At 38.1% G+C, this 27108-nt stretch overlaps 1 protein-coding gene across 2 annotated transcripts in view; it reads right to left on the minus strand.

Moving 5' to 3' along the window:
- Window positions 1-869: 869 nt before the first annotated feature.
- Window positions 870-27108, minus strand: part of PKN2 (protein kinase N2) — a 54601-nt gene continuing 28362 nt past the window's right edge. Inside the window, exons 3-22 of one of the 2 annotated variants that reach the window (XM_058809051.1) lie at window positions 23386-23537; window positions 19077-19194; window positions 17347-17492; window positions 17040-17253; window positions 14067-14252; window positions 13666-13775; window positions 11622-11765; window positions 11408-11483; window positions 10909-11083; window positions 10539-10668; window positions 9943-10079; window positions 9775-9850; window positions 9601-9692; window positions 8437-8613; window positions 7808-7870; window positions 7635-7711; window positions 6328-6470; window positions 4992-5099; window positions 3340-3420; window positions 870-3259 (exon numbers count right to left, since the gene is read on the minus strand). In XM_058809051.1, the coding sequence (XP_058665034.1) occupies window positions 3056-3259; window positions 3340-3420; window positions 4992-5099; window positions 6328-6470; window positions 7635-7711; window positions 7808-7870; window positions 8437-8613; window positions 9601-9692; window positions 9775-9850; window positions 9943-10079; window positions 10539-10668; window positions 10909-11083; window positions 11408-11483; window positions 11622-11765; window positions 13666-13775; window positions 14067-14252; window positions 17040-17253; window positions 17347-17492; window positions 19077-19194; window positions 23386-23537 (2609 nt within the window). In that variant the 3' untranslated portion in view covers window positions 870-3055. Of the gene's footprint in view, window positions 3260-3339; window positions 3421-4991; window positions 5100-6327; window positions 6471-7634; window positions 7712-7807; window positions 7871-8436; window positions 8614-9600; window positions 9693-9774; window positions 9851-9942; window positions 10098-10538; window positions 10669-10908; window positions 11084-11407; window positions 11484-11621; window positions 11766-13665; window positions 13776-14066; window positions 14253-17039; window positions 17254-17346; window positions 17493-19076; window positions 19195-23385; window positions 23538-27108 lie in introns of both variants that reach the window. The other variant, XM_058809050.1, reaches the window with a different exon arrangement.

The raw sequence follows: 27108 nt of genomic DNA on the forward strand, positions 1-27108 counted from the left end.
AGGCCATTTACTACTGGTTGCAGTATATTAGTTAATGTGAAGCATAGCAGGAAAAACTACGGCCTAGCTCCGAGTTTTTAGGCAGCTCTGGCCCCTGTGGTAGCTCCTGCCCTGCCTGTGTCAGCCCGGCCCAGGGGCGGGGCCCGGGGGAGGCACCGCTGCCCTCAGGCTGAGGGCGGGCTCCGGGCGCTCGGCTCAGCCGGGACGGGCCTGAGGGGGCGGCTCAGCAGCCGGCCCGGAGAATGCCGGACAGGACGATGAAGGGTTGGATTATTCACACACAAGTGTGTGGGGAACATCTTCAAACGTTAATTCAACGGCAGTTCAGATTAAATCCTTGAAATGCTCAAGCGAGCCCTTTCTGGAACGATTGTTTAGCCAGGTGTGAAGTGTCTGCCTCGGGGCAAAATGGCCGCCTAAAATTCCATGTGGCTCCTAAAAGTAAAGAGTTTGGTTCTAAATGCACTCAGAAGAAAGCTTTGTCCTCTAGACTGTTCAAAGAACGAGCTCAGTGAGGGGTAGGTAGGTACAGATTGTGGTTTGGTTACACAGCTTGCTAAGGAATGGTGGTAGGAAGGAGACTGTAATGAAGCAGTACCCAGGAGCAGGGCTGAGTTGTCTCCCCTGCGCCCTCAGGGGAAGCCTGGGAGGGAGAATGCTGAGCCTGGCAGACAGACTCCAGCTGTCCTGACTGCTCCAAGCCAGACTGTTCAGAGGCAATTTGTAATGTTCTTTAAAAAAAAAAAAAGCCTACTGAGCTGCCACCAAGAGACTGTCCCCTCCTGGCATTAAGATCTTTTCTGAAGTTACCTGTGGGGAAGACATGACCAGCCACTTCAAGGAACAGCAAAATCATGTTTGCGACACAATTTACAAATTACTCTATTTAGACCTTTAATTTGTGATATTAATGACTGCAAAACACTTAGAATGACATTTGTTAAAGGCACATTTCATTTAATGCATAGTGTACCATTCTAAAATATCCTAATTTCCTTACAAAGTGCTTGAGCAGCCACATACGGATAAAGTATAGCAAAATATATTTACAATCTAGGGTTTAAATCTTAATCTGCCTAAAAATATTTAAAAAACTACAGAGATAAAATTAGTGCTTTTTTCAGCTTAACTGGGTGAACATACCCTGCCCTCTAATTTTTTCTAATTTTTTTTTTTTAGTGATTTGCTTAGATTAAAAAAAGATTTCTGTACAAGATGTAGTTACAAAAAGGTATGTTTGAGGATACTTTCGTAAGTATTAAGCACCCTGTGAGATGCTTGTGTATATATATATTTGGGAACCAAAAAGGGCGAGCTGACTGTACCTCAAAAGTATTGGTTTCAGCTAGATACAGGAACATAATTTGTTTCTAGTCAATATAGAACCGGGAAACAAGGAATGCTGAGGAGTTGACTCACTCTTTCCAACGTGATTTGTAGCAGTGGGGAAGGTGCCTGCCCCCTTCCTGTGGGGGATTGGCCTGTTTTAGACCTAGTAATGATTATTTTATTTTTTTAATCCCTTAAGCCTCTCCCCTGCCTAACCCTGTAGGTCTGTCCAGCATCTTGATTTTAAACCACCACCTTAGCATTGCATACTCCAGTGGTTTGCATTTCTTCTTTGAATTAATAAAATGACCAGTTTTAAATTCATTTGAGTGCGATGCTCACTGCCTTAGCCCATGAACAGCAAACTCCTGGCCAGGTTGAACCTGTGAAGTTACAGTGCTGAATAGTGCTAGAGGTAAGGACCAGGAGGAAAATTTATTTTCCAAGAGTCAATGTTTGCCCACAGAACAGCAGATGCCAAAAATAGGTCTTGGTTTACAAATACACACAGTGTCTGGTCTAAATTACTTTTGAGGTACAGCTTTTAGTGTTAAGGGGTTTATAAAATATACACTGTTTTTATCAAAAATATTTATACATTCTATTACAATATATTGCTTTTTACCCTCAGTAACTGCCAATCCAGGGGCTGGAGCTCAGTGGCCTACATGGATACATTTTTTTGTTCACTTGGCCACTACGCAACATCGGTGAAGTGGTACAGTTAAATAACTTGCCTGGAGGTAAGAATACATTACAACTTCCAAATATACATGTTCACAGCATGTATACATTGAAAATGCTTACTTTTCCTAAGTGATATGATACTGTACAGCAGACAGGAGGATGGAGGGGTTAGATACGGACTGGGAACTTCTCTGCCCCCTCGGGCTGCGGGAAAGGCTCGAGGTGAGTGTGGAAGGGGCTGGGCCTGGGCCTTGCAGCTGCTCCACTCTGGGGTTTCACTGAGCAGCGTCCTCCTTACATTCCTCATCCCAACCAGGGCCTTAAGCTATGCTCAAGGAGCTTGAAGGCAAAGCTGTTTGGCAAGTGACTTTGGTAAACTCTCCGGATTTTTCTGGGTTTTTCTTTGTAATGGAAGCACTTACACAGTTGTTATCTCAAAGGCAAGGTGTTTAACATTTTTCCTAATAAATACCATAGAAAATTTACAAAACAAGGCATATCTGTTCTCAATAGCATTATTTTAAGAACACAAGATGAAGGTGTACGTAAAAATGTGTAGTTTTAAAGACTGCACAAAGTTTAGCTGAAATCATTTGCCTTCTCCGACTAGAACCAGGTTCTGTGTGAGTGTCACCAGTATCCCAACTTACTTCAGTGTGGCTGAGTGGAGATTACCTAGCTCAAAGTCTGCATTTCCCACGTAAGGCAGATACTGTAAAAAGCGGCATTATCTGCTGTGGAAGAGTGAGAGGAGCTGTACAGATCCACGTGCGCCCATGTGCGGGAAGTTCAACACAGCCTGGCTTCACCAACTCAGCTTAGGAACGCCATAGACCTGCTTTCCAGTGCTCAGATAAAAAACAATATACAAAGAGGCCACTCTTTGAAAGAGTGTTAAAGCAGTACTTAAAAGGATCTTCATGTGATTTAAAAAAACCCAGAAGCTGCAGGTGGCACAGAAAGCAATTGAAGGGTCAGTATTCTTCAGAGAGAGGCATTCTTGTGAGCCAGTCAGCTGGGGCTTCACAGTGTGTGGAAGTTAACACCAATCAGCAATGTAATCAAAATCTCTGAACATTTCCTGCTCTTCTTCTGAAAGTATCCTTGGTTCCCGAGGTGGAGTGAGGATAGGTGCTTCAGAGGTAAATTCATCATCAAAATTACTGACATCTTCTCTTCCTCTAATGGTAGGGACGAAAGGAGGCTTGACTTTCTTGGCCAGTAAAGCATGCCAATCTGTTTGCTGTAAAATAAATGAACTGATGTTTAGTTTCCCATCTCTAGTCCTTTGGGTTCTTAGAAATAATACTAGTTTGTACTCACCCTGAAAAAGTGATGCTTTTTCACATCCTCAGCATCTTTCTCTCCAGCCCCAAGACGCCGCTCTGGATTTCTTCTTAGCAGCTGACAAAACATGCAGAGTTTCAGTGGAGAAATTCAGGGGCAGGGAAAGGAAGGAGGAAGGATGAGTGTTACTGTGTAAGAGCCAACAGCAGGATAAGGTGGACAGTAAAGCCATACTGCCTGACCTGTGGGTAGTCCTTTCCCCTTGAAGGAATGGACAGAGAAAGCTTTTAGCTTTTAGCAGTGCTCTTTCAGCCTGCCAGCACAGTTTCAGCAGCAGCTAAGGCAGTACCAGTGCCAGAGCAGACTCATCTGTCTCCCTGCAGAGCTGTGCTGCCACATCTTGGTACTGGAGGTGATCTGGGGCAAGTCACAGAGTGCAAAATTCCTCTTTGCTGGTGAGGGTGCAGATTTACCTAACCCAGTGGTTCTTGCTCAGCTCAGAGAAGAGATTGATTAACCTTGCTGTCTCAGTGCTCAGCTCCTTCGCAGCAGTTGATTTACCAGGAGCAGGTTCAAGCTGCTTACATTCAGGCAAAGGAAAGGGTTTCCTAGTTACCCCCAGAAGTTTGATGCTCCCCCTTGTGAACTGTACTGCTGTGAGCAGCCCCCTGTTCCAGGCAGGGCCCAGCAGCAGGCTGGGTTGATATTCAGATGCAGCCATCTAAAAATAATGTCTAGTATATTTTGAATGAAATTCTGTGATGGAAAGAGCATGCAGAGAGCTCCACCTGGTAAACTGCCAGTACAAAGTTCCTAGTACGTGTATTGTGGGTGCAGTGTAGCAGCACCCTGTGGCTTGTGGATATTGGCATGAATTTTCACAGCAAAACTACCTTCCCCAGGTACTGCCTTAAATCTGTATTCTGCTTGCTTTCTCTAGGCAAACACTCCCTGAGACTAAGCACTTGTTTTAAGTTACCCAGTATTTATGCTATTACTTAGATAGTTTTGTCACAGTAGTTACTGTGCTACAGCACAGTGCTGAATTGGGTGCTAAACTGATACACAGCATCAGGCGTTTATGTGGAGAGGCTGATTCCAAAGGCTTTGGAACCACCTCCAATATTGCCTTTCTATCAATTGTGATAAGGTGCTAACCTAGATTAAACTGCATTCCTTTGATAAGCAGACACATCTCACTAAGGAATAGTACTAACAACTACCATAACCAAAATCAGCTGTTCCTTGCCAAGAATGGGACTGCAGATGCCATGTGTACAGTGTTCCCTGCCCCAGCTGGAAAGTAACCAAAAAGATTTAGAAGTCTTTGAATTAAAATATTCATGTGACAATGCTAATCCACCAAACAGGTCAATTCAGCAGTGTTTGGCTAAGAAAAGAGAGCTGAACTATTCTAGTTAGGTAAAACTAGGAAACTGAGTCCAGAGAGAAAATGGAGCCTTAAGTGTTTTGCACTTTAAAAAGAAAAACTTGCTCCTAATAACGTGGAATGGCACAGACTATTTTCATTTAAGGTGACAGGCAGAGCATAAATGAAGCAAGTCTGAAATTTAATTGTCAAAAAAACCATGAAGTGCAGGTTCCTAATCTGTTTTGTTCCTCACAAAAGTAATTGTTGGAAACAGGTCAAGAGGGAGATACTGTAATAATTAGTAAAATGTTCTTACCCGTCTCATTATTGAGATGGCTTCTGTAGACAGAAATCGTGGATATCTTACTTCATCATTTACAATGCTGTCAAACACCTCTTCCTCATCATCTCCAGGGAAGGGAGACTATAAGGAAAGTGAAAAAAACCCCCACTATAAACAGGCTTAAAATCACAATTGAAAACAACATAAACTTAGCTGAATATTTGGAATTAGACACCCCGAAATGAAGTCTTGCTTCCCAAAAACAGATACATGGCTTTCCATAAGGAAGAGAAAAAAGGCAAGCTGCCATCCCCTAATACCTACTGAAGGACTGTGTTTTAAAAATGTGCTTTTAGAGGTAGAAACACCTAAAACTGGGATCTTCTTTGAACTTCAGGTGGGTGTACATGGAAATTATCTATCAGCTCTTCTTTGGGGTAGCTACCGTTCACAAATAGTGTGGGCAAGACAAATTTGTTTTAGTAAAATCTTCAGCATGTTGCAGCTCAGGTGTTTTCAAACTGTTTTGAAGTGGCCTGACAAATGTGATACTGTACAAGCTTTTTGTCCTTTTTTACCTGAAAGGAAGTGGAAGTAATTTGAATGACCATCTTTTTTTGAAAAAGAACAAAATTATGAGTTTTTAGCATGCGCGCTATCACAGTGCCACCTGGGAGATACTGTTACAAAATGGACCAGAAGGCAGAGCAGTATATGCAATGGCAAATAAACTTCTCAACAGTGATTTATTTATACCAGCTCATTTACATGGAACTGAGGCTTTATATTTTAGTGTGTTTGGCATAATCTTTCATTGCTATCCAGTTTTATGTGTTAAAGTTCACTTCCATTCAAGCTAGAAGAGTTAAGTTTATTTTTTCCCCAAAAGCATTTGAAAGCAGAAGACTGATATTGCTGTGCACATCTAGATTTGGTAACAGATGTGTCCTGGAAACCTAGCTCCCCCAAACTGTATGTACAGATGTACTGTACTCTTAGAGACACTACCATTACTGAATTTGATTTAGGACATAATGATGTAATTAAAACAGAGTAAAGCAAAAATCTGTTACAACTTGTTGGCTTCTACAATTGCTGATAATTCAAGCTCCAGACATGACTTGCCAACTTCTCCAGTGTTACAGCAGCCAATATCAGGTGAGTGGCTGCTCAGTATTTCACACTTCTTTTTCTTGATGACTCACATTAAGATGCTGGCTGTAAAGCTGGGTATGCCTATGCATGCTGTATAATGAATACTGATACTGTGGCAGGTAGGGCATATGAAATGTTAACAGGCTGGTATCTTGAGGTTTGTAACTTTTGAACATTGCTTTTTATGACTCCACTGTACCTTACTAGAACTTACCTCACCCACCAGCATCTCATAGATAAGAACACCAAGACCCCACCAGTCTACAGCTCTTGTATAGGAGGTTTCTGTCAGCACCTCTGGAGCCAGAAATTCCGGTGTGCCACAGAATGTGCTTGTTCTGTCTCCAAATCCCATTCCTGAAAGTTACAGATGATGAAAAGCAAGCAGTATTTTCTGCCATTCCACAACCTGTTTCTCCAAGCAGAACCAACTTCAACCAATACTGTAGATCCAAGGCCTGGGACCTGAAGGCTCAGGCCAATGAGATAAAACATTCCCTCCTTCTTCCTCCCCATGCCTTTGTTTCACGTGTGCTTCCATTCAAATCTTTCTATCTCTCACTATATGCAATGAGCCAGATTAAGGTTCCAGTTACACCTCTGTTACCCAGTTGTCTTTGTTTGGAAAGATACAATCTTATGCTCCATTTCTAACAGCACAAGAAAACGCAGTACACACTAGTTTAGCCAAACGTGCCCCTCTGGATGCTTCTGCAGTGCAAATTACATATAGTAGAGTAAAACATGGAGTGTAGTGAGACAACGTGGAGCACAAAAAGCCCTGTGGATTTGCCAGAGGGGCACAGTTTGGGACATCAGCACCACCAGGCCTGATGGGACATGACAAGGGGAGCTGCTGCAGAAAACTTGGGAAAACCATTAATTGTAGCAGTCAGTAAAGGAAATAACTTTCCTTCTCATTTTGTTTTGTTATTTACAGAACTTATTTGTAGCTACAGTCACAGGACTTGCCCTGGCACTCCTGTCTGAAGACATACTGAGTTTACCCAATTTCCTCTTAGGCTACCTTAAAGGAAAATATATGGAAGACAGGCTAGAAAAACTGAAAAAACGCTTTGCCCACACAATGGGTTTTTAGAAAAACACTGTAATAACTACCTCTATTTGGTATTTGCCAGTAGTGAGATGCTTGAAAGTAACTTTCTAGGCTTCCTTTTTGGGACAATCTCTCAATTTTAGCTGTAGTATACTTTGCATATCATTTTCCTAAGAGTCACACACAGAATCACATTTCCATATACTCAGAGTTGCAACTGTTTCTGAGCTAAAAAAATAGATAGTCCATTTGTAAAAAAACAAGAACTCAGGATGGATTATAATGGCACTTGATTTTGTTGTGCAGGGTCAAGATGTTTAGAATGAAGAAACCACCTATGTTTTTCCTACTTGTAAAATGTAAATAGACCCTGTGCATATCTGGCAGTCCAAAACTCTCAAGGAACAGTCAAGAGTAGGACAGACTATGGAATTCCCCTAGAAAGAAAATTTAAGGGCCATTACCTTCTTTGCAAAGACCAAAGTCAGCAATTTTCACAAAGCCTTCTGTGTCCAGCAATAAGTTATCCAGCTTCAAATCTCTAAATGAACATTTGAGAACAAAATTGCATCATTGATGTGTTTCTTTAGTACTGTTCAGAACAGCTGAAATTCATCTGCTGGAAATGACTACTTACCTGTACACTATTTTGTGCTCATGTAAATACTGAAGTCCAAGAACCACACACGCAGCATAAAATCTGTTGAAAAAGTTAAAATTTCAATGGAATTTTGTCTTGCTTTTCAGAATGTGAAGTCCATTTTTATTGATTTTTTATGAGCCATCCTTTGAAGATTACCAATTGGTTTTTTGGGTACAGATTAGTTTTACAAGGCCAGTTTTAAAGCCAGATGGCAAGAACACCTAAACTTGCTTTCAAACTGTGGCATGTTTGACTGGGCTGGAGGATAAATTTTCTGTAGTGTTTACTGCTATAGCATTGAAGGTTTTTTAAATGAGCTTATTCTTTCCTTTTTTGCTTTGTCTACTATTTTAACTCTTCATTCACATTTTTAATGTGATCCTAAAAAAAGTATTATAAAAACTAAATACTTGCATATAGATTTTCAGTGTAGAATTCAGTGTAGATTCAGGCACATTAAACCCGCATGTCGTCTTCTAACAACAAAATCAGTTAGAATCTCCAACCCTTAAGCAGCATTTACTGAAGTGGCATAATGTGGTGGCATGTGGTGATAAAGCCCTTTGTTCTTATCCACTGAGCAAAGCCTTCCCTTAATGCCACAGGAAGGGAGGGATACTCACACTGCTCTGGGCTCAGAGAAGACATCAGTGTGAATGTGCATCATCAGGTCCCCACCAGCAGCATATTCCATTACAAAGCACACATGATCTTTGGTTTGGAAACAAGCAAAAAGGTTCACCAAGAAGGGATGTCTTACACTATTCACAGTTTCAAATATTCGCTTTTCACACATCAAGCTGCAAACAAAATCAGGAACAACATAAAGCTCAGTGCTGAACAACAGTTTTTCAATTCTCAGAAATTACTGGTATTTTATACTTTATGTTTTTTGCTCTGTTCCTCCGGATAAGATAAGAACATTTTTTTTGTTCAAGAGAGATTTTAATATCAGGATTTCATAAATTTATATTTAGCTTTTCCAAATGAAAGGAGAAAACTTAGCAGTCCATGAAAATTGTGCCAACAATTTTCCTTCCAAATACTTGGATTGCATTAACTATGCACTGCTATCATGTGACATTCATTTCAATCAATTTTTATTTTAATTATTTTCAAGACATAAAGAGGAAATCCAGTGACAGTATTACAGATATCTCTCTATAGTAATTCATGGTTATTTCTCCTTAAACTAATTGTTTAAGTTGTAGGTTATTGTTAATACAGCTATCTTTCTTCCTGCAAATGAACACAGTCACTCTTAAGCAACTGTAAAAACACCTTCTTGCACTAAAACCAAACAATTTTGTAATGGCTCTTTCGCATCCAGGCAAATAAAAAGCCCCAAAAAACAGAACCTGAGTTTTGGGTCAAAGATTGAAAAACACCCAACAGTGGAGTATACAAAGAGAAATATGATGGACAGAGCATGACAGTATGTTACAGGTTCAGAAACAGCAACAGGTTCTGCCAGTAAAGCAAACAGTCACTGTTATCCCCTAATGTGATGGAAGTAATTAGAATAAATACTTGCAAGAGAACCTGAAAATCAAAAACAGGATCAGCTTTAAGTCAGAGCTGTAGTTCAGGCATAAGAAGGGCACTAAAACAAACCAGGGGTTACTCTGCTTCCTGCTTGCCCCCGAACAAGAAAGAATACACATCTACAGCAGCCAGCTACAAAAGGAGATGACAACTGACTTTGCTCTTCCACTCAATTCAGCAGCTCCCTGGCAGAGCACACAGCTGATTTACAGAATCCACATGTTTATACCGTACAAACTGACCTGTCCACTTCATCACGAGCCACAATATCTCCTTTCTTTAAGGCTTTAATAGCAAACATCTCATTTGTGTTTTTGTATTCTGCCAACAGCACCTAAAACAGAGGAGATAAATTTAAGAGCTATATCTACTTCTTGATAAAGCCCTGACACTTGAAACAGCCTTTTGACATTTACCTTTCCAAAATGTCCTCTGCCCAGTACAGCGCAGCATCTGAAATCCTTCAGACTGAACTGGAATCTTTGTTGTGATCTATGTAAATAAAAATTGGTCACAAAGTTTCTAGTTTGTTAGCTGTAAGAAATATTATTCAGATCAAAACAGGAAAACCACTGTTTTTTTACCTTCTATCTTCAGACTCTCTGGTGTTGGTGTATTTCATGTCTGAATCTGGAACATCAGACTGACAGATTATTTCAGGCTGGTGTTTTGGAACAATACTATTTCTGCCATTTTCAAAATCATAAGTTGCTACTTCATCCTGTGAAGAAAAAGAAACCTGAAAATTTAAAACTGATTGTGAAGGCAAATGAAAGCAGAAATTTTACTAAAAGCACATGAAATTCTTAATACACCCATTGCCTAGGCTAAAATGACGAATTTCCAGATGATTCAGCTAAGTAAGATTTTAGCAGACTGATGAAACCTACTGCTCCAGTAATTTTGCTCTCTCTTAATAAAACCATTTTATCCTGAATACTCTAATAGTTTTGGAGCTCTGGCTTTTTTCTGTGTTGGAATTAATTACATAGAGTGTTAAACACAGCAACCACAGAAACAGTCTGCCATCAAGAGCAATCAGAGCATTCTACTGACACAATTCTGTGTGTGGAAGTTAAGGGAGCATGTGCTGATTTATAAAGGCAGAAATCCATCATAAAGATGCCAATACTACAACCATGTTAAACTGTATAACCCAAGACTCTTAAAAAGTACTTACCTGAGAAGGCACATCAGGAGCCTTTATCTCAGAGGAAGATTCACAAATTTCTGCAAGGGAAGATGCACGGGGTGGAGCGGGTGGAGGCTCAGGCTCAAGTTCAAAGTCCAATTTGGCTACAGGAGAGTCACTGGCAAGAAAATAAATAACTCCTCAGTGTATAGCAAAGACTATTTTAACACTTGTAGATTTCTCCTAAACCAAACATGTGTGTCTGGATCTAGCTACAGAATAGTTCTCCACAACTAAAAGAAGGAAAGGTGTGCAGCCTTTCAGGATAACTGTGCACACATTCTGTACATGAGGGCAGAAGCCTCTCAGTGCTCCCTCCTGTGCTCAGGGATACAGCAGAGCTGCAGGGGTGACCTACCCGGCTGGCAGGGTCAGTTCAGCGAGCTGGGCATCCACCACTTGGCCTGTGGCAGGCACTGCTGCTTGGGGGCTGAAGGTGCCAGAGTGATTCACTGTAGGAATAGCTCTTCTCACCAGCCTTCCCCAAGTGGCAATATTAATATTCATCTGAGGAGCTCGGAGAAATGTTTTGCCTATAGATATTGTGAAAAAAGAAAACAGAATGCAAGTAATTTTCTTACTCATTACCAAAACCAATAATTAAAAAAATCTCATATGAATTAATTTATAGTTTATGAAAAACAAACAAAATTTATAATTTTCCTTTGCAATTTCTAATTAACCACAATTAAATGCTAATGCATAATAAGGAATTCTTATACAAACGATTTCTAAATGCAATGCCAAATCCTTCATTATCAACAGTATAATTTGCAGGCAAACATTAGACCTCTGTCTAAAAAATTTCACAGATCTATACAAGTTTTAAGCTTTACATGTTTATATGAAAGAATCACCTTGCTGTTTCGAAAAAATTTTCTTCTGCCTCTGGAGTTTTGGTCTTCTTTCAATAACCGGATTAAAAAACGTAACCTGCAGGTCAAATAACGTGTGTTATAGTTGAAGTTTCAGAACAAAATGCATTCTTAAAAGTTCAAGGAAAACTTGTTAAACTATTCTGCCATGTAATACTTTCAAGTATGTTCAAGTGCTTCAAAGAAACATTCTTACCTCTGCAAACAGAGTGCCCTGGGGTTCGAGATAGAGACACATGCCATGCCGTTGGTTATCCAGGAAATCTTCCAACCTCAGAAACTTTACTGCACACAAAGATCTCCAGTCACGCCAATAAACTGAGATTTCTAATTCACGTGACTATGACAGGAAACACAGACACAGGAAATCACTTATTAGTAATTGTTCTGCAAGAGTCACCACGGTACAATTGTAAGATCAAGGAACTCAAGGATCAAGATGCAGAGCTGTTATTTTAAAAGGCTGTCAGGGCTAACCAGTCAGACTGAAGCTCTGATGATCACAGCATTTCACTTCAGTTCAGATGAGATCTCCAGTGTAAAAATAAAAGCACAGATGTAAAATTTTCCCCGAGAGTAGAAGCAGAGAACCACAGTAACCAGACTTTTTGGGTCAGTCTAACAACACTGCTTGTTCAAGATGTTTTAGCTCAAGCTCTGACAACAAAGCTTAACTTGTGCTTAGAAACCTCAGTTTTGATAGTTTCCATATTTTTTACAAGTACCAACTTCATTTGATGCCTGCAAACATTTTCGTACCTGGATATCCATGATGATGCAAAACCTTATAGACTATCTCTAGAAATGCATACACCTGTTGTAATATGGTTGTAAAGAGGAGTCAAAAACTTTAAACTACCAGGAGCTACTGCTCTATCTTGCTGATGTGATTTATGTATTCTTAGAGTGTTTTATATGTGTGTTACAAAAACCTGTCCCAAAAGGGAAGAATCCTGCAATGTAACAGCACCATCGCATGTTACTACTTCAGTTCCATCATGATACATCATTTTACTGTCTACCACGGCTATGATATGTTTTAAAAGAAGTAAAAGTCAAGAAGCACCAGATTAAAGAATAACGGGGCTTGGATTGTGCATTTCAAGCACAGAAGGATTCACAAAATATTCTGAGTTGGAAGGGACTTGCATGGATCATCAAAGTCCAGCTTTTAAGTGAATGACCCATATGGGGATTGAAACCACACCTTAGTGTCACTGGCACCAAGCTCTGACCTTCTGAGCCAGTCTCAGGATACGTGGCCAGGAACAGCAGAAGCAAAGTCCTTTTCTGGCACCAAAACCTGAGTTCTTAAATAGAGCCCACAACACATATGAGGCTGGCAGGAGCAGCTACTATGCTGAGTAGTTTAAGTCTTAATCTGAAAATAATTGAGGCTTCAGAGCTCCACAGCTGCTTGGTTTTTTTTTGGTTTTTTTTTTCCTGCACTAGTCCTGACTGTAACCTGAATTTCTCTACTTGCAAGTCTAAAATTGCTTCCTTCCTAGATGGAGGGAATCTGGACTGGGGCTTTGCAGGGAGAAAGCAAAAAAACAGGAAAGTGGCTGTTATTTTTTCTCATGTGAGAAGCATGTATTGGAGTAAACATGCACTGGAGATAATTTAAGCTCCTAAAATACAGTTTAATTTTCAGAAAAAAAAGAAACCTTATACCTTAAAATACTAGGACTATCAGGTATCTAAAAAAATACTTGGCTAAATCTATATAACATAAATTCTACTTCAAAAGTAGCAACTCAATACTTGTGCCCTCTAAGCAACATTTAAAGTTATAAGAACGAACAAGTAATGAATTTATTATTCCTGAAGAACTGACCAGCTTTACATGAGAACACTTCTATAAAAACACTAAAAATTCTATGATGCAGTTTTACCAAAACATCCAAACTGATCTGATATCACACTTTACTGATAAATAATTAAAAGCTGATTATCCAAATAAAAAAGTAAGCACCATCTCTCCCATCTCCCATCTTTGAAAACCCACTAAGGGTTAGATCTTGACAAAAATATTACATCAGTATGTAAGTCAGAAATGTTAAGATTTCTAGAATGCTGGCCCAGCACAACAGCTTAAGCCCAGGGAGCTCTTTCTAGTAAAGATGGGGATGCTGCACTTACGGAATTTGAATAAAATGACAGCAACAGGGGAAAAAAGCAACATGAAATTAATACAAGAATCAAGTACAGCTGTTGAGGAAATCAGGCCACATTTTTACCCTGTCTAGTTCCAGTGTAAATTTCTGATCCCATGACTGATTGGAAATCGGTTTCCAGCTAGTTTGACCAACCACGGTATTATCCAGCTTCAGTACAGCACAGACTTCATCTGTAAGTAAAGTACACAAACTCAGCTTAAAACTTTAAGAGGATTTTCCACAAACAAAAAAAAAATCTCCAGTAAGTTTCCCTTAGAAATGTAATCTCATATTTAATTGGTTCTTATGGGCATAATAGCGTGGTTGTGCTTTTGTTAACAGCATAACAAGTAAAGAAATATTTAAAGTTTAAAGCTTTGAATCAATCAATTTAATATTTTAAATTACAGAACATATCATGCCCATGAAAATTTAAATAAAAGACAATGCATAAAAATAAGAGAAGTAAGGGTATACTGAACTGGACAAGTCATCAGTTTTCAGAAGGTTTCTACCACTCCCACTTTTACTTTTACTGGGTCTGCTTATGAAAGATGATCTGGCTTCATTTGGACTCCAACCAGGCAATGTAATTGATGTGGCTTTTGATCGACCAGGGACATTTTCCAATATATCTTGGCAGCCCATAAGCCTCACTTCCAGGGTACCTAGAAGAAGATGGACAATGATTTATGAAAGTTTTCTGCTCTTAAGTAAGCCAAGTGAATGACTAATGACTGATTGATGGCAATAGCTCACATTCTGACTCCCACAGGGCATAACAGAAAGATCAGATGAAATCAAAAGACAAATCCAGGACACACATATATATTGAAAATAAAAGCATTAAAAGTCAACTATGTGGGACTCAGCCTTCTAGAAAAGAGCAGCAGTTCACCAAGATAACACAAAATAAGTTTTTGTTGTGTTCCAGAAGTCTTTTTGTTTTCTTCACTTGGGACCCTAACTGAGTTGGGTTCGAATTGTAAACAACGTCATTTTTTAAGACTGACAAATTTCAAGTTTCTTATTAAAGCAATGAATCTTGCAGATGGAGCAATAACAATTTTTAATGAGTTTTATATAACTAGTTAATACTGGATAAAATTAACAAACTACTGAGACTACAGATTTTGTAAGAAATCACACACCAGAAATCACATCTGCCTGGTGCATGCTAAAGTCAAATTTGTATCAGTATGTAATTTAAAATCATTCAGTTGTTCTAACTTGACTGAATTTGGATTTATAAAAGCTGAGACAAGAAGCTACTCTTCAACAAGCTATTCTTCCAAATCTTCTGCATCTTTAACCAAATGAGGTATAAGGCTGCTGTTCAAATTGAAGAGTTTCCTCCAGCAGCACAAAAACATCTGAATACCACAGATGGTTACAAGAATGGTAGGCTTCATCCTGTACAAGATAACATCTATGAAACTGTGACAGCATTGACTGACAAAATCAACTACTAGAAGTGGTGAAATTAGCCAGTTCATAATAGTGTCAGTTAGAAATGCAGCTCTGAAATGCAGTCTTCTTTTGACAGCAAATGTACTTAACCATGACACTTAAAAAAGTACTCTTTTGTAACAGAAACTTAAGTCAGACTTAACCTAAAAATGATCTGGCAACATCATAGCCCACAGAACAGACAGCAAGAAAGCAGTCTAAGAAGAAATCCCAACCTGTAGGAAGCTAACAGCCGTAAGTGACAGCTAAGCATTAGGCTATGAAGACAAAGAGATGCTATTGGCTTCCGAAACAGGTTAAAAGGTAAAAGAATACTCCATTCCCAAACTCTGTTTAGAAAAAAAAAAGATATTAATAAGCAGAAAAGCTATACTCTTGTATAAGGAATGGATGCAAATCAGAAAGTCATGTTGATGCACTTAAAGATGTATGACAGTAGCATTGCTCTATTTCTCACAAAGCATTAGAGGCAAAACACAGAGACACTGTTCATTTAAATCCTGCTCAATACAAAAGCTCTTTGTGTAGGCAATATGAAAGTGAAACTATTAAGAACTTCACAAGCATGTAGCTTTGTCAATTTCCATTTAAAAAATTTCATATGTATAAGGAAATCTTGTTTAAAAAGAAATTATAGTCACTATAAAGTATCTGGCTCTTCATTATGTGTTACAGGAAACAGAAAAAAAAAAAAGCAAGGCATGATACTTCCTGCCTACAGTCACTTGAGTTTTCATCTTGATCAAAAACTTGAGTTTTTGAGATCATTTGAGTTTTCATCTGATGAAAAAAGTTCTTATTACCACACAACTTTACAAGGACTCTCAGCTGAGAGACTCTCAGCAAGTTTCTCTTGCTTCACAATGCAAGAGAAATAGACTTGCTCCATATTATTATTATTATTGCTTAGCAGAAAAGTTCCTCTTTTTGTTTCAAAATATAACCCCACAGTACTTGAGAATTAAATTCCGTTTCATTTCTACATGTATATCCTGAGTAACATTTTAATTCCAGGTATTTTTTTTTTCTTATAAACTTACTCTGTTAATAATAGGCTTAATAGTTACATGCCAAATGTGTTAGGAAACAAAACATAAAGTCAAACCTATCTGTCCTAGGAATTCTAGACCACTGGCTAAAAAACTTTAGAACAGCAACATACCCCCAAGTAGTCAGAAGCATGTTTTTCTTTAAGAATGCTGTGAGGGGCAAATGTTCAAGACTTTTGTTAAAGTATCGTTCTCTGTTGAAACCTTACTTTCAATGAAGGACAATTCCAGGTGAACCCAAACTATGAGATTGTTCCGAATTCACATTTATATATAAATGTGGTTCTTCACAGTAGGCCAAGTCTCTTTAAAAAAATCACTCCAATCTTATTTGCAAGGAAAAGAGTTGGCACCAACAAACCAGAGTCTCCCATAGATGGTTTCATCTATGTTTGTTAGGACCTCCTTCTTTGGATTACAAATATAATGCATGATTTGGTAGTATAAATCTCACCTTCCAGAAATCCATTGAGGTCCAGTGGGTAAAATAGGAACTGGGAGAAAAGCTGGGTGCCTATCTCCAGCTCTGTCACCTACTTGTTGTATGATCAGGGCAACTCACTGAACCCTTCTGCAACCTAGCTTCCCTATCTGTAAAATGGGTATAAAGATACTTATACACCTTGATGATAAGTACATGATAATCTCAAGATTAAAGGCATTTGGTAAATGCTAGCAATATCATTCCATAAGGAGCTATTTAATGCCAGAGCAACACATTTTCAATAACATTATAAAAAGGTAAACAAATAAATCAAAGAAACTTATCTGCATTTTTTGCAGTGTATAGACACTGGGAAACTCTAAATGCCTTTGTCTAGGAAAAGAACAACAATTACATATGTCCAGTAAGAAATATAATTGGCATTAAAGGCTGGTTTTAAGTCAATAATTAAGATCAAAAAAGGAAAACCAAAAAAGCTCTTTAAATCATACCTGTTAAAGCTGCTGGTTTGGACAGTGTACTGTACTGGTTTTGAGTAGATATTACACTCTGACGAGGACTTAATGTGGGTGAAGACACTAATGAAAGCTCTTCTATAATAATACTGCTTTTGGGATGGTTTTTAGGAAGTTCATTCAATCTCTGTTCCAGTGAATACTTCAAGAGGTCCAGCTTCTGGCTTGATTCATTAAATCTTGCTTGTGCCTTTTTAAAACAAAAAGAATTTGAAATAGTTCAATTTTTTTTCCCTTAAAGAACCTTTAAAACAAAGTATCAGAAATTGTAATGACAAATTACTTCTGAAAGTGCCTTTCTGTCGGTAACTTTCCCAGATCCAAGTAATTTCATCACATTTTTTGCACCTTCTGCTACAGCGTACTCTATCCTAAAATGATGCCGTAATTCTTCCATTCGGAGTTCAAGAGGGCTTATCACAGGTTTTGCTGCAAAGAGATATAAACAAACAATCTTCATTGAAGATAACAACCAGGATTAATTTCTTTAGTATCAACTCCTCCTCCATATAAACAGAGGGGAGAAGAAAAAGGAAAAAACCAAGGAGATATGTATATTTGGTAGTCCAAAGAGAATCTTGAAGTATGTAATAAAAGTAAAAACTGATATTTTAAGCATCTACATTTGAATGAAGAAATAATTGATCAGAGCCTCAATTCAATAAACAGCTCTTACTTCCTGAAGAGCTATAATTGCTGGAAGAGGAGAAAAAAAAATGCCTTCAGGGGAGTTAAAGGACAAAACTGAAATATCCCCAGTATTCAACTAGCAAGGAAGTTTTGGGACTTCAACACTTCTGAACTACACCATGAGCATGTATCTTTTATACTGCTCTGTAGCCAAGTAGATCCCTGATCAGTTTCTGATAATCTCCCTGGCTCACTTGAAATCCCATGGAATCTGGCTTCTGCCAGCACAGAGAAATGTGAGAGATTCCATACACTGCCTTTGCCAAATGGCCTGGGTCAACATTCTAATGTCCAACATCTCAGAGTGCTTAGATATCCTAACCAGAACACTTCCTAAATATATTCCTTTCTGCTTAAAGCACTAAGAGTAGTAGGAACACAAAAAGGCATTTGAAAGCCCTTTCTAGCATGAATTTCTTTTCCTTTTAAACAAATTATATACATAATCCATGTGCTAAAATGGGTGTTAAAAAGTAGTGTGGAAAAACAAACACAGAAACCAAACACCTCACACACCACAAAACAAAATATGAACATACATTTTTCATTACCTAGGATATATACAGGCCCTGACTACAAGCATTGTCACACAATGTCAATATTCAGAAATGCACACAAATAAAGTTCAAGACTTAGAGATATACCCATATGCCTGTAAGTTTCTAGTACACTCATGCTATTAGAGCTCAAGAGTAATTTTTTTTTTATTATTTGAAGATTTTCAATGAAATGAAAGTTTAAAAATACTTCTGAAATGCAGCATGAGGATTTCAAGCCAGGTCATTTAAATAACACTTTTTTTGGTTGCTTTAAAGGTAATTGTTTAGCACTCAATCTAGCCTAAATACCTATAAAACCAGGAGAAATTCTCCTCCATCTGTCCTACCACTAGAAATAATAAGGTCAGTCTATTAAAGTATGTATGACAAGCAGGCTTTGTACTGGCATCAGATTTTTTTTAGCATCATAATATAAAGATTGTATGCTATAAAAAAATCACTAATTATTAAGACAGAAGAAAGCATGCATGAAATGAGAAGCTAGACCACAAAGCAAAAATGGACAGCATAATGTATAGAAAGGATGATAAAGAGAGATGGTATTTCTCTTCATTACAATGAAGGTATTTTCCTTCACATTCCTTCAGATGTTTTTGGCACCCCAAGACACACAAAGTTTTGCCTAGCCTCTGATTATTTTTGGTTCATGCAAGCTGTATCAAATGTTCCTAAAAGAAATTTATGGCAAGTCTGTGTGCATATGGGTATATATCTATATGACATTCTGACATTAAGGATTCATATTTCCTTTCTACACCATCACCATTATCAAAAGCCAATTCATTGGTCTGGACTGCCTGAAGAATCTGCATCCTTATAACTTCTATTTTTGTCTTGCTGTCCTGAAGCATCTGCTGAGCTGTGGCAAGAAGTTTTCGATCCTGTTAAAACAAAGAGACAAATTGAAATCAGAAACATCTTCACGGAACACGACATACTGAAAGTTTCAAACCACACATACTTAGGAACAAGAACTAAATCTATGCATTTCATTTAGTATAGCATTAGGCAAACTAACCACATAAACATATTAGTGAAAATTAAGTTAGGACAGAGGCATTGGTTGATTAAAGACTGTGAGCCACTCCCAGGGAAACTGTGTTTCAAGGTCAGTGAAGGAGGCATGATCTAGAAACATTACATATGTAGATTAATATTTTGTAATCTGATACTAAAGAAAGGAGAAGATATTAAGTGCAAAATACCTCCAAAACTATGTAGATTGTCTCCAATTTATTTTGAGTATGGTAAAAACTCTTGTAATAGGCAAATTTGCTGGACTAAACCCATATAAAAGTAATTGCACTATTTAACCTGAGTTGATTTTCAATACTGAAATTAGAAATATGATGTTGCTTAGAAAGCTCATTAAGCTTGCAGAACATTTTTCTGAACAAATGAAAGCTAAAATTTTTTTGCATTAATAAATATGTAACAAACAAGGCCTACTTCATTAGCTATTTCATCAGCAATCTAAGTAGAGTACAGCACTTTTTTATCTAAATAAACTAAGATAACCAAGCTACATTTTCAAAAGCAGTATCACAAGAAGCTGTTTAGAAGAGAACATTCCTAAAGATGAAGTTTCATAAACTTCCATGGCTCCACGTGGCTCTGTCTCTATGTTCTGGCAATTACCAGACAGCTTAAAGGTGATCTGACTTGCAGTATGAACAACAACAAAAACAAGGTATGAGAAAATTTAAGGAAATTAAGGCAGTGTATTTGTCCTGTCCATGCAGTACCAATCAATCACAGTAATTAACAGCAGTCAGGGCAGATGTGTACCACCCTTACAACCCAAAGGGTATTTTGGTTAGCTCATTTTGTAGCCACTCTATAACCTCATTAATAAGTTACTTTCCTGTGGACATGGTTTATAATTGTATTTTTGATTTTATAATGAAGTTATCAACTACTTAAGAAGTTAAAGAAAGTAAATTCTTCCCTTGCCATAATGAAGAGAAAGACCTGCAGTGAAGCTCGGGTCCCAGAGCTGGAAATACTTGCACCATGAAGCATACTGTAAGAAAGATCTGTATGCTGAGAAATTGACCTTCACGGAGCTCCTCTATGACCTCTCCCCTTGACTTACTACTCACTCAGATATTTTAATGCTGCCCTTTGTTCTGCAGGGTAGATATACCAAAATCTACACATAAAAAGACTTTGGTTTTGTGGAAAGAAATTGTGCCCCCTCTGCATACCATAGTTTCACAACTCTCAATTTTAAGTTTTAGTATTAATCAACATTACAGGGAGATACTACAGATTTCATATTTTAAGATTCCATATTACTTATCCAATTAATGATCACACTGACTTTCCTAAATCAATACTTTCTCACACACAGATGTGAAATTTTGGAATAATCACTGACTCTAGCAGAGTATAGGGTTTAAGGAACAGATTACAAGTTACTCTAAAATCCTGTATTAAACCTTATCCATGCATCATTCTGATGTATAAATATGCTGGAAGTGTTTCTTTGTCTGTATCTTCCCTTTTATCTTATTTTTGGTCTTGCTGCTCTTGATTATCCCTCACAGTCTCTTACTGGAATGGATTTGCTTGCTCAGGAGCAGCATTAGCCCTTCAGTGTGTAGAGCAGAGGCAATCCAGCGTTACAGAGATATCCTTAGGTTTTAAAGAGACAGAAGATCACATCTTCCGAATCAAAATGTATGTGTAATGCTCAGCAGCTCTCTTAGTGTTGGAGGCTGAATACAAAGTATTTCAATGCATCTTCTGAGTACAGAAGAACCGACAGTGCCTGTAAAACTGATCTGCAGAGCTGTCATGGGATCTCAGAGAACCTACGCACATGCAAGGAAAGATGATCGTTATCTCAGAAATGTTCAAGTCCAAATAGGTTGAGCTGAATGTTACTGAAGCAAGTAAAGTACAAAGGGAAAAGCTTCCCATGAGATGATGGGTTTATTAACAGACTGCTTTTTCATTTTTAGAAAACAGATTATAACTTCCCTCCATTAAATTTAGGTCTCAAAATAATACAACAGATTTGAAATTAGATCATACAGTACACTTGCAGAAATGTCACAAATGAGTTTAATATGTTTAAAGATGGCCTATGACTACTTTTTAAAGAACTACTGGATTACTGGGATTGGATTCAAACTGGGGATTTTCTGCCCCTTTTGCCCACCCCATCCAGATGGTTGGATTCTTTTAAGCTCTGCTTTTTAAAACATAGTCAGCATGCTCAAGGCTACAGTTCAAACTTGCCCAATAACTCACAACTGAGCAGAAAAAAAAAAAAAGAGAATGAATACCCACCATTTCCATCCTGTTTGCTGAAGTGGCTGGCAATGCTTTTGTGCTTTGCAGCTTGCTCTCTCCAGCCCAGTTACTATATACTCCCAATGTGGTAGGCTCATTTAAGCATTTACCAATCACAAATACAAGATTCAATCAGAGATTTTAATTACATACCTCAATCTAAAGCAAACCAGAATTTATCTTCTCTACCTAGTCTGATCAAAGCCTGCTAACAATGTCTAATATTACAGCCTGAGTGTTTAGTGAAGTTTTTCAGCCTGTTATAAGGTTACTTACCAAGGGTTTATTAGAAACCTAATTCGTGTATGTCTTTTGATCCATTTGGGTTAGCTAATTATTAGTTCTAAGTGTACCTGATGTTAAGTACATGGCCCCAGAGAATGTAGACTCCAAGGGTTTCTAGGAGCTGAGGGACTGTGGTGGATGGACAGCATTCCCAGGACCTTAGTCATAATGTGCACTCCAGCTATTTCTTCTATTTGCCCCCAGCTAGTATGTTACAGGTCACTTTCAGATAAGGCTGCCTGGGACAGGAGGAACTTGATGGCACCTCTGGTCCATCAAGTCTAAACTCATTTTCTGTGAGAAAGCAGCGCTCCCTGCTATTTGTTCAAGGTATAAGGAAGTCATACAGTAGAGACATACAAAGTGATCTGCCTCTCCACCAACACCTAGCCCAAATTCAGTCAAAAATATGAAGTTCCTTTCCAACAATTTCTAGTTAAAATCAGTTCTAAGGGGTAGCAATGTAATTTCCAGATTCCTTCTCTTCTAGCCAAACACTTCCTTTTAGTAAGTTGACTGACCCAGATAGGTGCTGGCTCAGCTAAGATCTTAAAACATTTTGATTCTCCTTACTACTGTCTGGACACAAAAACATCTAACCAAGCTACTACACATTATTTGTTAGATCTACTCTTGTGTTTCCCCTTAGTCTTGAAATTAATTTCCTTAATGATTTAATACAGGTAAAGAACAGTTAATGAGTAATGAATGAAAGGTGAAGGGGAATGTAAGTAGAGGATCTTTCCCTCCCTTTTTTCTCATTTGAGAATTATGACTGCCTTTCACCTCCTTGGAAAAATTCTGGTGCTATCAAGAGAGAGTGAGTGCAAGTACTTAAAATTCAGATATAATAGTAAGTGTGGCTTTATTTTTAATTTCACTTTATTCTATCAGTTGCTACCTCTAGATTACCACACTTCCCTAAAAAGAATTTATTTCAATGTGTATTTTATGTGTATCAGTGAAGGTTATGACATCTCTATCAGAATACTACACACATTCTATTGAAGCATTTGGCACAGATCTTTTTGCTGCTAACTACAACTAGATGATAAGTTCAGAATATACTTGGCAATACTGCCTTTGTTGCAATTATCATGCATGTTACAATGTTAAACTAATGGATCTTTTTTTTTTCTGTGGAGCTAGGCAAAACACCAGACACCAGTCAGTCCTACCAAGCTTTGCTGCTAAGTGAATCCCACGTGGTCAAAGATTACTAGATGTACTAAATTTAGTAAGCCGGATTTATTATTTAGGTTGAACTGCATCTGCACAAACTGATAACACAATCCCTGCAGTGGGTATCAAACCACAACAAAAAATGGTAAAATAAATTGTAGCAGATTTGATGGAACTGTTTAACAAAAATATAGCCCGAACTAAAAATACTGAAGCTGCATACTGTTTATACATTGTACAGTCACATTATAGCAATGTGAAAACCCACGTTCATTTAATGATCTTTAAGCATTCCAAAGCCTTACCTTTGAAGAGCCATTAGAGTACATCTGTATCATATTTTCTGCTCCCTGTTTTACCTTCAGCTCTATATCCAACTGCTTCTTTAAGGCCATCAATCTGTTGTTCGTAGAAAACCGAGGATCACTATTTGGAGTATCAGGAGTACTAGGACAATCTGTGAATTAAAGAAAAGGTATAAGCGTGCAGAAAAAAAAACAGGAAGAAAACACCCAAACCACTCCCCCAAAACCCACCTTACACTCTATTCTATGAAGTTACAGATTGAACAGAACTGGAACATCCTACTTGAGAATTAAGTGACCCTCCTGTCCAGAGCTACTTTGCAACAGGACTGCAAATGCGCCTTACCATGAAAAGCCTCCCGAGAGCCCCGTGACTCCTACACATGTCCTGATTCACATGAATCACTTCCGGCACTGGGCAAACAGGCAGGTCTGCAGCTAAGCCTATTTTTATTTCAAAGGAGATTTAATTCTTCTCAAATGTCTTGAGTCAATTAAAAAATGCAGTTTTCCATTAAGCTCTCTCATACTCCCGATTTGAAATCAAAGTGTTTTAACAACAAACTTGCATAATAGTATTAGATACTACTGAGCACTGTCTGAATACAGCTCTTGAGTAGATCCTCATCCGTTTTAGTGCGAATACTGCAGACACTGTTCATGTCAAAATTAAGAACATATAAAAATAAGCCTTTTTCTTATTCTAAAGCTGAATGTATTCTGCTGTGCAGTCATAACAGAAATCTGGGATAACTGGATACATAGTCAGATAGGTTACTGAACAATTCACTGATCTATGGGAAGGAGAAAGCTTTTTCACTTGACAGTATTACTGTGTTTGGGTCTCCCTCTTGTTGGATTTATTTCATAGAATGCAAGTTAGTTTTATCAATTAAATTATAAAGTCAAGCTCCTTAACTTTTCCTAACCAGTCTATTGTATAACTTCATATTTCAGCTTCTGCAACATGAACTGTTAGTAAACTGAAAATAAGTGGCAACTGGACTATTTCCAACACATCTGTCCTTATAGCTAACTATTCTCCCGAGCAGTCCAAATGACTTCCAACCTTTTGGTAAAAGAGGACAAATTATTTCCACCATAATAATTAAAAAAAAAAAAATTCTTCTACCCCAACAACCAAGAGAATACCTTCTCTGTGGACAAATAGTTCTGGTTTCCTTGAAGATAGTATTTACTGAATATGAACCATAGAATCTTTTTTCCAGTTGTAATAATCTTCCTTGCATTAAAACTAGGATGAGGAATGCTGAAATCCTCAATTACCAGAAAACAGAGGCAGTGCACGAGTAACTTACAAATTTTTACTTATGAGATATCAAGGGGAGATATTTTATCTGCCATTTCATACTTTCTCTGTAAAAGTTTCTGATAACTACTTCTGGAGATTTAACACATTTTGTTTCCAAGTTTGCTGGGTAATTTCCTCCTAAATGGCAATCTTTGCTGAGGCTACATACAGATTTCAAGTAAGGAGTTTTAACTTCCTCTACTGCTAATTCACTCTTCACTTCAAGCCACTTACAAGTCTCTTACTGCATCCTCACTACTTAAAGGTAGCACAGAAAATACCAGATGTTTTCAAAAAAAAAATCTGCATTACTCCTCAGCTGTTTTTTCATTGATCCTCTCCTCAATGTTTTGGCTTGGCTCCTCTGTGGAAGAGCACTTGAACAGCTTTACCTAAAATCTGTTATTAATAAAATAAAGATTAACAAAATGCTTTCCTATCACTTATGTCTTCAGTTTCAACTAATCCTCATCTAATAATCTATTCAAAATGAGAACAAACATGAACTTGAAAGTCACAGTGTCAGGTCTCCTTGTAAAGTAGATTCATCATATAAATGATATTTACCAACTTTAGATATATGATGCAAGCCTCTACCATTTAAAGATCCCAGCCCTCTGATGATCCCTGTGAAGGCTGTGGGGCTCCTGAAGTCTGTTTTCACAGCTTTTAAGGATGTACACAAGCAGCCTTTCTTTGCATTAAAACAACACACAAGTTGCAAGTTAAGGACTAATTAGAGATACCATGTTTCAGGCTGCCCAGGCAGCTGTCATTATCTGCCTTTGCATGTCTCTGCTGTGAAGGTGTAACCACACCACTTACCTGGGTCATCTCAAGAGCTGGTCTGTACTTGTGGGTGTAACCTACCCTCTACTACTTAGTTAAAATTGTTGTACTATGTGCTTTGTTAGTAACTAATAGCAAAGGAAACTTTGGTGCAATAGGGACTAATTGCTAGGAAGAAGTAATTTTTTTGCCTTTAGGCATAATGGCTGCTCACTAAACTCCCAAATTTGGAACAACATGCTTCTTAATATATTATGTTAAAAAAAACCAAACAATAGTTTTTCAGAGATGCTTTCCAAGGGACTCCTTCTACCATCCCCCAACCAATCTCCCCACTACTACTCAGTAAGCAGCTCGAGGCAGCTTCTTATAGAATTCAGATTAATTTTTAAATCAGCCAGACAAACCGGTTCTATTGCAGAAAGGATTGACAGTCTCAGCAGCAACACTACAAGCTACATCTGTATTAGCTGTTTCCTTTTCTCTTTGTTCTGGAAGGTTGTAATGACTTTGCATGGCTAGTTATCTCAGATTTATTTATCTAAAGCACTTTACAGAGGGGGTCATATCTCCTCTGAGAGCATTTAGTTATCTTCATAGTACGAATAAGTAATAAATTCATCCACGTAATTGCAATCAATGGAATTTATGTATACTCCTAAAGTTATACAAGAGTTAAGTACTAATACCAAATTGATATTTCACTCAAAGTAGGGACTGGGGAACAGAAGAGATTTTCCAGGTTGCCCCATTTGTTGGTTAATAAGGGCAGTGCAAGACTTGCCATTTTGGATACATTCAAGTACAGCTTTGCATAGGACAGCAAGGGCTTTGCTGGGGTACAGGTTCGGGCTCCCAGACCCAGATATTGTTCTTGACAGTGAGTATAGAGTGAAGCAACACATGCATTTCAAGTGAACTCAACTTCAAGCAAATAGGCATCTTATTATGCTCAACAACTATGAATATTGTTGCTTAACACCAGTGAGTTTTGTGCAACTTGTCACCACACATGCAGGCTGCTGGAAGAGCTACAGTGCTGCTTCCCTAGCATCTAAAAGACCCTGTTTTCATAAAAATATACTCACCAGACTTAAAATAAGTTAATAGGGATGACTTTTTTTTTAATATTTGGATTACATGAGGACAATTGCAGTTTTCAGTCTGAAATGCTCATATGAACCGTGATCTTTGCTCTTCTGAAAACCTTTTCAGTTTGAGTTTGTACAGTGCTCACCAGCAAAAACTTCTTGCTTCTAAATTGCCTTTTACCCATCACTGCTATCTAAGTTATATTTATAAAGAGCAGTTACATAACTCAACTCTTCTGAGACTGCTGCTCATTCTTTTGGGATCTCCTCCCCAGATGCTACATATAGTATTTCTTCAGTAAGCTCAGTGTGAAATCGAGGATCCCACATAACTTTCTGAATTTGGGTTCCCAGATGGTACTGCAGCTTGCTGCTTAAGTACTCAATTAGCAGCAAGTACCTTTGGTAAATAGTTAATTTTAATCTTATTTGAGGATATTTAATTGCAGTTAGCCTCCTCAGTGTCATACCCCACAGAAATACCTGCAATGCATTTAGTCATTGCTGAAGGGAGGAAGAAAGATGCATTGT

Source organism: Ammospiza caudacuta, chromosome 7, assembly GCF_027887145.1.
Source record: "Ammospiza caudacuta isolate bAmmCau1 chromosome 7, bAmmCau1.pri, whole genome shotgun sequence".
Lineage (NCBI taxonomy): Eukaryota > Metazoa > Chordata > Aves > Passeriformes > Passerellidae > Ammospiza > Ammospiza caudacuta.